Here is an 11597-nt window from a genome sequence, read left to right on the forward strand (position 1 = left end):
AGTCCCCGTCAATCGCAGAGCATGCTGGGAAATGGGTCCTGGCCGCCCATGACGCACCGAAGCCAGGGAGCCCCGCCCCCTGCAGTCGGCCGCAAGGTGTTCTGGGATATGGAGTCCCGCGGCCCGGCCGCGCGGCGCTCTGGGAAATGTAGTCCCCGTCAATCGCAGAGCATGCTGGGAAATGAGTCCTGGCCGCCCATGACGCACCGAAGCCAGGGAGCCCCGCCCCCTGCAGTCGGCCGCAAGGTGTTCTGGGAGATGGAGTCCCTGCCGGCCGCAAGGACCCATGGGAGGCGGAGCAGTGGCTACCATCCCCAAGACCCATTCTGCAGGTGGTGCTGCACTTTGTTTCATTTTACACTTAGGGAAACTGAGTCCTGAGAGAGCATCTCCGAGGCCCAGGCACTGCCATGCAGCGCAACCCAGTAGCGTCCCCGCAGGTCCTAGATCCTCAGGAGGACCCAGTCACTACTTGTCGGAAGTAGGCGGCAGGTGCATGGACCTGAGTGGGCACCGAATTCTGTAGCCGACGTCAGTTCCTCTGCCACCACCTCCAAGAAGCCTTCCCGCGAACACCCGTCCTTGGGGTGCTCTCCGGGACTCCGGTTGCGGGAGCCCGGCCTTGTCTCGGGGACCCGCCCCGACTCCCAGCATGCCCCTCGCTCCTGACAGCGGGAGGGCGGGCGCACAGGGGCGGGGCCCGCGGCTGCGCGACCTCCTATTGGCTCCGCAGCTGCGTGCGCCGCCCGCCCCTCCCGCGCGCTGATTGGCCGCACAGTCAACCGTCGGTATTTGAATCGGTGGCGCGGCCAGCGGCTCATCTCGGGCGGGGATACTGGCCACTGGCCTTTGGCTGCCCGGAGTCAGTTTCCGGCCGCGACCACGGGGCTTGCGTCTCCCTCTCTTTCCTCTCGGCGAGTGACTGGGCGCAGGCCCAGAGCCCGGCGGCGGGCGGACGGGCAGGTAAAGCTCTTCCAGGTCCCCGCCCCGGGCGCGGTGGGAGGGGCCGGCCCCTGGCCGCGGGGGCGCAGGGCGGGCTGGGGGGACCCCGGACCCCGGCTCCTGAGGCCTAGGCCCCTGACCTGGCCGCTGCTCCGCGCCGAAACGTCCCTCCCGGCGCCGTGTCGGGGGTGGGGGGCACTGACCGCGCCCGAAAGGCTGGCGGGTCGCCCTGCGGTCTGGGGCTGGGGGAGCGGGGGAGGGGAGGGCCCGCGAGGGGCTGGTGTCCAAAGCAGGACGACCCCGGGGGGCCCCTCGCACACCGCCCCCCCCCGACCCCCGAGCTGCCCGTCCTGCTGATCCCGGAGGACATGCGGCCCTGCCTCCGCCTTTGTCCTGAGCGCACTCGCCTCCCTTTTTGCCGTCCAGGCCCGTCGTTGCCCCTCCCCGCAGTGAATCAGTTCCTGTGGCCATGAGTTCTTCCTCCCTGGAGCCTTTTCTCAGACTATTACATGACAGTCGTCTCTAGAATAAAATACTCCTCTTTGCCACGTTTGCTCTGGTGCAATGCGTTCACTCCCCTTTGTGCAGTGATTGGAGTGAGAGCTCACAGTGGACGTGGGGACCGACTCATCGCTGACCCTCCTGAGGCTTTAAAGGGCTCCAGAAGAGCTTTGCCCAACCTTGTCCCTCAGCAGCTGACCGATTCCAGACACGCGCTGAAAGTTGACGAGCAAGTTGTTGTTGAGTCCACGTTATCCGAGCACTGACCTTCCAGCAGGTTTTCAGAGGCTGTAAAATTCTCGGAGCCGAGTGCCCACCTTTGTCTCCTGGAGCAGCTGGTGGATTCAAACAACCGCTTAACCACGAGGCTGGCCACCAGAGAGGATGGTTCAGGACAAGACAGAGTTCATGTTTGGTGTTCGTAGGATCCACTCAAGACTTACCTAATATTACAGAGGCACACGGTTCGAATCCACCAGATGCTCTGCCGAGGAAGGAGGGGCAATCTCCTCCTGTACCAGTCAGATCTGATTTGACGGTACACACACACACACACACACACACACACACGTGCATGCACACACACACAAATAATTTAAAATAAAATAAAATAAAGACTACCTAACTTTAAAACTGGGGAGGCCTGGTTAGAAAGGAGTTAACGCTGCCACTCCAAAAGCAAGTGGTTCAAATCCAACAGAGAAAAAGAGGCAGTCTCCTCCCCTGCAATTTACAGCCTCAGAAAACCCGCGGGAGGCTCAACTGTGGGTCTTTACCAGCTCAGGTTAACACACCTGTTGTTTCCTAACATTGACGACAGTCCCCACTTGTCTCTGCACTTTCCCCACTTGATTCCTTAGCCTCCCCCTCGCTTGCCTGTGAGCTTCACCCTGGGCACACGCAGGCCCTCTGATCAGGGGTAGCTGATTGTTTAAGGAGCCGCTCCCCTGTGCCTGTAATCAGTTACAGGCTGGATTGCAGCTGAAGGGCAGCTGAAGCTGTGGTCCTGGGTTCCAGCAGTCTCTTGTCTGATCTGCAAACCTGGGGTTTTTTTTTTTTAATGATTTAGAGCTTTGTTCTCATTTTCCTTCTCCTCAGCCAGCGGCCCGTTGTGATCTTTTGTCAGAGCAGTGAGGAATGGTAGCCGGGCCCTGCCTGCTTCTGCTCTGAGTCGTGGGGGCTGAGGCTCATGTCGTCTGTCAGTCCTTTGCCCTTTAATCATCAACTTTATTCATTCTTGGGGGTTTTTTCCCCCTTTTCTCATGCTCCAGTGGTGAGAAACCAGTCTGTGCCTCAGACGGCTGGCTGCGCATTGCTGCAGTCCTGTTCAAGACAAGTCTCTACCTGCCGTCTCCAAACCGTTTCCTCTCTTGAACCCACTCCAGTGGGGCACTTGCCACCACCATGTCAGTGACACGTTCCTGTGAGGCTCTCTGACCCTTGGAGGTCAGTGATGACAGTCCTGAGTTGCACTAGGACCTGCTTCTGTCAGGGAATCCTTCATCCTCTGAGCCCTTTCTCCAGCCATCCCCTGAACCCACTCCATGGCTGCGCCAGCCACTCCTTTGCAGGAAATCTGGGTGCACGTAACTCTGGAGGTGGCTTCGGACGGCGTCTGTATGCTACTGACCTAGAAACGCAGTGCTGACTGCTGAGCCCAGCTCTGTCCCCATCACAGCGGTCAGACAGGGTTCCTCACCCCCGCTCTGCCAGGAAGCTCACCCACCTGGGGCCACCTTGTGTGCTGAGTCCTCCACACCCACCCCCTGAGCCGGTACACCCCACACATGGCATCCGGGTTTGCGTGAGTGGTTTCTGACACCTGGTGACGGAAGCCACGCGTGTCAGAGGAGACCGCTGCTCCAAAGGGTTTTTAGTGGCAATGTTTTTTAGAACCAGTCAGGCCCTTTGAGGCCCCTGTGGGTGAATTTAAACCGCTGACCCTTGTTTTCACAGCTGAGCGCAGGCTGCTCATGTGTGAAACATCACGCTTCCGTTCTCACAGCGGCCGCTGTGCAAGCTGACCTCCCCCTGCTTTGCTTCAGACCCCTCTCAGGGTCCCCACTAGCAGAGTCACAGACCTAACAGGCTGGCACTGCCCCGCCTCCCCCCGGGCCTGGCACTGATCGCTCGTCCACCCAGTTCTCATGGGCTCAGGTCTTTGATTCACATCGCCCTGCACCCTTGAACCCGTGTTGGCCCACTGGCCATGCCTGGGTCCCACCTGTCTCAGGAGTCGAGTAACAAGCATGCTGTAACAGACATGTTCATTCCCTCACGGTCTAGGAGGCTGGAAGGTTGGACACCTGCTGCCGCCTCCGGGGGAAACCTTTCTGTCTGGAGTCCTTGTCTCTCCAGCCCGTCTCTGGGCCTGGCGTCCCTTAAATGGCCTCTAGATCTGGCTCCACGTCCAGAGAATGTGCTCGGCTCCCAGTCCCTCTGTCTTGATGGTGCTGAAGTCTCTGTCCATTCCTAGGTCTTATAAAGAAAAGGGGGTGTAGGCCACACTTTGGGGGATTCCCCTTACATGGACCAGATCTCAGGATTGTGACCATGCCATCCGAACCCCTATACTGGTCACACAAGGTCACATCTTGGGGATGATGTCATTACATGGCTGTCACACCACTGAGGAACATGGCCAGCTAAATTTTTCATTGGTCCGTGACAGCACCTCTCTTTCCCTTCCCCTCTGCTGTGTCCTCACGGCGGTTTCATCGTCCACGTCCCACCGCAGCAGCCTCTGGGCTTCCGTCCTCCTTCCTGCCCTGCTACGTGGCAGCCAGAGTGGTCTTCTGAGTCCACTGGTGACGCTGCCCCAGGCCTGCCACGTGCATGCTGGTGTCACGCAGTCTCGGCCCAGCCCTGGCCTTGCTGACCTGACACCTTCAGGTGGCCCCTAGCCCCTTGTGTCCAGCCACACTGGCCTGCTTCCTTGACTGCAGCCTGCCCAAGCCCAGGGCCCAGATGCTGCTTCTGTTTGCTGGGGTCCCCAGTTCCTCTTCAGAGAGACCTGCTTTAGAAATGCTGTCGTCGCAGAACAAGACAAAACGTGCTCTGTAGGAGGCTCGCAGAAGGGCCTGGGGAAGCATGGGTGGGTGCATTCGAGAACCCTCTGGGCCCTGCTGGAGGGTCCTGGACTAGACGGCTCCAGGCGGGTGGAGGAGGCCTGCGCCCCTCATGCCTCTTCTCCCCAGCTCCTCCGAGCACTGCGTCCTGGTGGCATCATGCCCAGCATCCCACACTGCCCCTCACCTCGCCTCCCTCGGGGGGTCCGGGCTGGGCAGTGTCTGCGTGGGGAGGCCTGGGGCCGAGCAGGGCACCACCTGCCTTCCTGAATGGTCTCACGGAGCAGCACCTGCCCTGCTCCCGCTCTTGTCGGGAACGCAGCCTACAATCCGGACTCCACCTCCTCACAGGGGTCTAGTTCCCTCTGCCACCCTCTTTCTTCAGCGGAAGGCTCTGCATCCAGTGAGGATTGCAGTGGCAGCGCCCGTGACGTGGGGCGCAGAGCCAGTCCAGGAGAGTGTCACACCCTGCAGGACCGTGTCACCCTCGGGCTCACTTGAGACGCGCTCCCCTTTTCCAGAATGAGTTTGCAGATCTTAAAGGATCAAAACGTCACTGGGGACAAGACTGCGGAGAACTGCGACTTCCTGTTTTCACCACCGGAACTAACCAGAAGATCGTCAGTCTTACGTGTGTCACAGAAAGAAAATGTGCCACCCAAAAGCACAGGCAAAGTGATGAAGGTGGGCCTGGCTCTGCCGGGGCGGAGGGGTGGGCACCGCGGCCTGTGTGTCTGGGGTGGAGGGGTGGGCACCGCGGCCAGCATGATCAGGCCAGAGTGGTGGGCACCACAGCCGGTGTGTGCGCTGCTGCCAGCTTGACTGAGGCAGAAGGGCGGGCACCATTGCCAGCTGGTGTAGCCAGGGTGGATATGTGGGCACTGAGGTGGAAGGGTGGGCACTGCGGCCATCATGGTCTGGGTGTGCAGGTGGGCACTGTGGCCTTCGTGGCTGGGGCGGAGGGGTGGGCACCGTGGCTGGCGTGGTCAGGGCAAAGTGGTGGGCACCACTGCCAGTATGTCCTGGTGCGCTCTGCTGCCACTTGACTGAGGCGGAGGGGCAGGCACTACTGCCGGCCGGTGTGGCTGGGGCAGGTACCACTGCCAGAGTGGCTGGGGTGGAAGGGTGGGCACTGCTGCCAATGTGGTCCTGTTGAATTTTTGTTTTGTTCTGCTTTTTTAAAGATAAGTTTATTGGAAATTTACTTCCCCAAAGAGACAAACCTCCCTCCTTGAAATAGGGAGAGAGGCCCCTGGTTGAGTCCTTGAACACCCCCACCTTCCCCTCCTCCTCCATGACAGGTGACCTTTCAGACTCCCCTGCGGGACCCTCAGACCCACAGGATCTTGAGTCCTAGCTTGGCTGGTCGTCTCGAGACACCCTTTACTCTGGATACAGCAGTTGGGCTGGAAAACGCCCTCCCCGCCTGGACGGAGAAAGACACGTGAGTGCTGCGGCTGTCGGGTGCCCGCCTGCCAGCCTCTTCCTCAGCCTTGCTGGGAACCGTCAGTTGGCGCATCTGGGGTGCTCTTTGGGGCTCGATCCAGAGTACCGGCAGCACACAGCTGTTGGTGGGAACATGAGTGACCAGATGCGTAGAATCCACTTCCATTCGGATTGACTGTATGCTGTGCCCAGCTGCCCCGGGCCTCCGAGGCTCTCTCCTCCCCGCCGATGAGGCCCGGCCAGCTCTCTGCCGCGTGGCCAGTGCACCCATCTCCTCTCTCAGGTTTAGTGAGGCTGTGGGTGCTTCCCTTTGGAGGCGGAGAGGCTGTGGGATCTTGCTCACCTGGAGGGTTGAGGTCTAATCACAGTGTCCTGGGGAGGCCTCCTGGTGGCATCTCTGCCAAGTGTGGTGTACTTGGGGCTGATTGGCTGCACTGATTGGCATACTGGGCGTTCTGGCAGGCCCGACATGCCATGCAACATGGCCCTGCATGTCAGAGGGCAAGGGGAGAGGGGCTTCCTCCACCTCCAGGAGGAGACGGCCGGGCGGTTTGATTAGAAGGGCTTGCCGTTGGGTGGCCTGGGTTAGAGGGCCGTCCCCAGTGCTGCGGTTGTCACTGTCGTGTGCAGCGGTCAGCCGACGTGACTGCGCAGTTCAGTGGAGTTGGGCAAACGTACTCCCTCTTTTCATGAGTTGCGCCTCTTCTGCTCACGTCAGAAGCTCGCTGCCCCCACAGCTTCCGGTCCTTGTTACCTGTTTGATCCCGTGTAGACGATCCTGCGCGGGCTGAGGCTCACGCTGGCATTCAGAGTTCAGCTCAGCGGCTTTCACAGACTTCAGGAGTGTCTGTTGGTTTAGGGTTTACAGGTTAGCGCAGGGCAGCAGCTGCTGGGGCTCTGTAGCCACAGTGGGAGTTGGCGAGGCCTTGACATCTCAGCCTGCGTGTCCCCGTTCTTCATCTGCACTTTGTTTCATGGGTCGGGAGAGTTGGGGTGGAGAAGGGGGATAGAGCAGCAAGCCCTGAGCCCACACCCGGCCTCACTGGGGTGCCTCTGTTGAACGTGTGGACCGCCTGAGCGTGAGGTATCCCTCTTCTCGGATGCAGCAGCTGCATCCCTCCCTCCGCATCTCAGTCCCTGCATCCCTCACCATGCCCCAGTTCCTTCATCACTCCCCTCTAGGCTGCGGTCCCCGCATCCCTCCTCTCTGTGTCTAGATCCCTGCGTCCCTCCTCTCCGTGTCTAGATTTCTCTAACTCTCCTTTAAGTCTTAGTCCCTGCATCCCTCACCATGCCTCAGTTCCTTCATCACTCCCCTCTAGGCTGCGGTCCCCGCATCCCTCCCTTTTCCGTCATGGTCCCTGCATCCCCATCTTGATCCCTGCATCCCTCCCCTCCCTGTTGTGGTCCCCGCATCCCTCCCCGCTGCCTCAGTTCCTGCACACCCTACCTCTCACGCCAGTTCCCCGCCTGTGGTGTTGGATCTCCTGGCGGCCCCCTTGCCCGCTGCGGCTCTGTCTCCTGGGCAGACCTCTTTGCTGTAAGCCCCAAGTTAGAAGGAGGAGGACAGGAGGTTGAGTGGCTGTGCGGTCAGGTGCTCTGAGTCCCTAGAGTCCAGGGACACTACTTGCCTGGAGGAGGCTTCTCGGCCTTGGCCTTTTTTGTCTGTCAATCCAGGGTAAAGCTCAGCTCTTTTGCCTAACTCTGATGGGTCCCAGCAGAAGGGGACAGGAGCCAGTGCTGGACCCCTCATCTCCCACCACTTGTCCTGTCAGTCATGTCGCTGTCACTGCTCTCGGGAATCCTCAGATCCCCCTGGTCCCCAGCTTTCATCAGGGCGGGCTGGAAGTGGTGGGCCTGAACCACCTTCCGTGGCCTCACATGCAGTGGAAGGTTACAGCCTGAGTAAACCTGTTGAAAGAGCTGTCTGCTCTGCAGGGACATGAATGCCAAGCCTGCAGATGGAACTCTCCAGAACCCAGCCGACGCAGCCCCTCCTCCGTCAGGTGCTGGGAGTGCTGCGGGGAGCAGTGACGCCAGCCCTGGTATAGGGTGTCCCAGTCCTGTGGACTCTTCAGGCTCTGTCCCAGCTCCGGAGAGTTGTGGGAGCCCCCAGCTGCCCCTGGGACAGAGGCCTTCCCCCCCTGAGGACGCCTCAGTGCAGAGCAGAGGCCCTACCGTCTCAGAGGAGAGAATTCCCCTGGATTCCAAAAACCTGGAGGACTTCGCTGGGACGGCGGGCTCGGACAAGACCCATGATATCCAGTTTGCTGCGGAAGGCTCCCTGGATGGACCCTCAGAGGGGGGCGTCTCTGCTGCCATGGCCCTAGATGCCAGCCCAGAGGGACCATGTGACACACCCTTGGAGGACATGTCTAGTGCGGCCAAGGCCTGCTCCGAGGACACACGTGCCCCCCGGGAGGAGCAGAAACCCCTGTCCACAGAGGCTGCTGGGACTCCCCCGGCTCCAGATGAGGCCCCAGTCCTGACTCCTGCACTTGCCTCAAGCCCTTCAGGGGCTGGAGGCGATCCTGCTTTGTGCACCCCGAAAGCAGAGGGCCCCGCACCAGTGGGGGACTCTGCCAGGAGCGGGCCTGTGAAGCTCGAGTTTGACTTCTCTGACAGCATCACCAGCAAGCGGGCACCTCCCCCGAAGAAACTGGGAAAGAAGCTCGGTGTGAAGCCCCCCTCCAAGAACCGGGAGGCGCGGGTCCTCCCAGAGACAGGCCAGGAGTCCATCGGGGCCGATGAGCACCCCATCCCCACCCCCCGGGGCTCATACACCCTCGACTGGGACAAGCTCGATGACCCAAACTTCGATCCGTTTGGAGGTAGCTCCAAGTGTGCAGCTGGCACTGCCCAGCCGTGTCCTGCCCAGCCGTGTCCTGCCCAGCCGTGTCCTGCAGCAGAGCCCGGGATCCCCGCACCTGCGCCTTCAGCTCCCAGCCAGTAAGTGAGGGGGTGGGTGTAAGCAGGGCCTGGGACCAGCGGGAACCCTCAGTCCAGTCTCTGCCTGTGGGGAAGGGCCCTGCAGAGGGGCCGAGGTCCCTGAGAGGCACCGGCTGTGAGGGGCTGGGTCCCAGCCAGCGCGGGAGACGTGACACCCTGGCCGTGCATGGCAGAGTGGGAACAGCAAGGCCCAGGCTGTCCTCTGGCCCTGCCCCAACCCTCAAGGCCTATTCTGGGTGGGTGTTGACCACTCCTTTAACTGGCAGGTACTTTGTAAGAACATTATTATGCCACACACTCGGGTGACAGAGGAGGAGGAGGACTCCTCTGTGAGCCTGGCAGCCGGGCACCGTGAATTGCGTGGTCAGCCGATGTGGCCCATCAGGAAGCCTCTGGCACCTACTGTGCTCACACAGACACCCCCAGAGGGGACCCCGTCTCTGCAGCCCCGGTGTACGGCATCGCATCACCCGCGGGGAGATGGTCCTTGCTGAGCTTGCTCCCCGGCACCACCTCTTCTCAAATCCTCACTTTCCTGAGCAGATAGTTTCCCTGGTCGTGTCCCTTCACGAGCGTGGCTGCCCTGGACCGCTTGGTGTGGCCCTGGGTATCTGGCCCCTACAAGGACAGCAGGGCTGCTGGCCACACACCCACAGGCACCTTCCTGCCGACTCTGTGTCTCCAGGCAGGTGGACTCAACCTCATCCCATGTCAGCCCTGAGAACCATGTCAGCCCTGAGAACCATGTCAGCCCTGAGAACCATGTCAGCCCTGAGGTCCAGGTCCCTGTGGCAGCTCCAAAAGCCGCAGTGGAGGTATGATGGGGTGCTCCGGGGGCAGGGTGTGCCCTGGTACAGGTACGATGTCTTGTCACTGAGGGACAGGGTAGACCCAGTGGGGGACCTGCAGAGGAAGACCACCACAGTCTCGTCCTTTGATTGGTAGATGAGGCTGTGGACTCACTGACCTCTGACCTTCCTTCCAGGAGGAAACAAGCTCTTCAGAAATGTCAGTGTTCACAAGTAGTAAAGACAGTGAACCAAAGGCCATGCCTGTGGAGTCCGCGCCTGGCCAGCCAGCGCCCGGCCAGCCGTCACCCGCCCTGGACCTCACCAAGGAGCGCTTCAGTGACCCAGCAGAGGGTACGTGGCAGAAGCTCTGGGTCAGCACCTGCGATCAGCCAGGAAGCTGTGTCCATAGCTCTTCTGTCCAGGTGGTTGTTAACCGATGTCCAGGTGGTTGTTAACCGATGTCCATGTGGTTGTTAACTGATGTCCAGGTGGTTGGTTGTCCGATGTCTCTGTCCAGGTGGTTGGTTCCCTGATGTCTCTGTCCAGGGGGTTGGTTGCCCGATGTCTCTGTCCAGATGGCCATGGACAAGCACATGTGACCTTGACTTTGACTAAGTTTCTCAAAAGTGGGCCCTTTCAGTGAAATAGGCTGATACCTTTGCCGTATGAGACTGGTGGGAACATAAATGCTAGATGTGGTCAAGGGGTGCCCAGCAGCTCACGACGGGGACTTGCCAGGCTTGGCCTGTGGTTTGAAGTGGTGCTCAAAACCATGCTTGGCCCCAGGGCAGGTGGAACATGGTACGTTCCCATGATGAGGTAAGGCACAGTCCCTGGACCCAAGTGTCCGTAGTCTTTAGACCCAAGTAAAAACCCAGGATTTGGTTGCTTTAGAAAGATTTCACCACCAGATGCTCTGCTGGAGAAGGAGGGCCAGTCTCCTCCTGTACCAGTCAGATCCGATTTGTGCACACTGACAAAATAATAAAATTTAAAAAAAAAAATAAATTCACAACTCAGTAGTCTATGAGCAGGCCAAGGTTTTAAAATGCGGTGTACCAGAATAACTGAAACCTGAGAGACTGCAGTTTGATATCCTGCAAGAAAATTCATCTCCTTGGAAAATGTGCAGTGTGTCACGTGTAGCTCCCAAATCTCATAAACAGCATAGTTGGAAGCAGTGGTGACCGGCTCAGAGGTGGGGCAGACTGCACCGCTCTGAAGGTGTGTTGCTTTCCAGTCTGGGCAGCATCCCACTCTTTCACTTCTGAGTGTCCGGTCTGGGGCCTAAGCCTTCCTTTTCCCTTCTGCTCATCGTTCAATCTGCGTGTGTGTCACAGATCTGAACACTCATTCATTGTGCTGGCTGTGACTCAAGTGGTTGTAGCCTTGAACTTGGCTGAGATTCTGTAGCACAAAGAAGTGTGTTTATAGCAAATGTAGTGTTGCAGGGTGGTGCTGTGTCCTCACAGTACACGTGGGAGAGGCCCCACTGTGGACGTGGCCAGCTGGGGTGGTGGGGTGGGATATCTGGGCAGTGACCACAGCAGCGACCCTCCCTCAGTCCTAGGCACCGGTGCCGAAGTGGATTACCTGGAGCAGTTTGGAACCTCCTCGGTGAGTACAGCTCTCCCAGCAGCCTTTGCAGAACTACAAAGACTCTCACATGCCACCCCACACCACAGTTATGTCCCCCAAAGAGGTGGTTCTCTAACATCGAGTATCCACACGTCTCCGTGTGTCCAGGATCCCAGTAAAGCTCAGCTATGGAGTCTGGTGACATGTCATTCTCATCAGTCCTGTGTGAGCCACCGTAGAGCTGAGCCCCACTGACCCCATGTGGGTCTGCCCATCGGTCCCATGTGGGTCCGCCCATCGGTCCCATGTGGGTCCGCCCATC

The 11597-nt window shown here is 59.5% G+C and overlaps 1 protein-coding gene across 1 annotated transcript in view; it reads left to right on the plus strand.

Annotated features, from left to right (window-relative positions):
• Positions 1 to 5033: 5033 nt before the first annotated feature.
• The window catches only part of TACC3 (transforming, acidic coiled-coil containing protein 3), a 14339-nt gene continuing 7775 nt past the window's right edge, over positions 5034 to 11597 (plus strand). The window contains exons 1-6 of the mRNA XM_006893651.1: positions 5034 to 5195; positions 5813 to 5955; positions 7896 to 8906; positions 9592 to 9721; positions 9892 to 10048; positions 11262 to 11314. Coding sequence (XP_006893713.1) covers positions 5034 to 5195; positions 5813 to 5955; positions 7896 to 8906; positions 9592 to 9721; positions 9892 to 10048; positions 11262 to 11314 — 1656 coding nt within the window. The remainder of the gene's footprint in view (positions 5196 to 5812; positions 5956 to 7895; positions 8907 to 9591; positions 9722 to 9891; positions 10049 to 11261; positions 11315 to 11597) is intronic.

The sequence above is a fragment of the Elephantulus edwardii genome, unplaced genomic scaffold (genome assembly GCF_000299155.1).
Source record: "Elephantulus edwardii isolate Elephantulus edwardi_28Jun2011 unplaced genomic scaffold, EleEdw1.0 scaffold00129, whole genome shotgun sequence".
Lineage (NCBI taxonomy): Eukaryota > Metazoa > Chordata > Mammalia > Macroscelidea > Macroscelididae > Elephantulus > Elephantulus edwardii.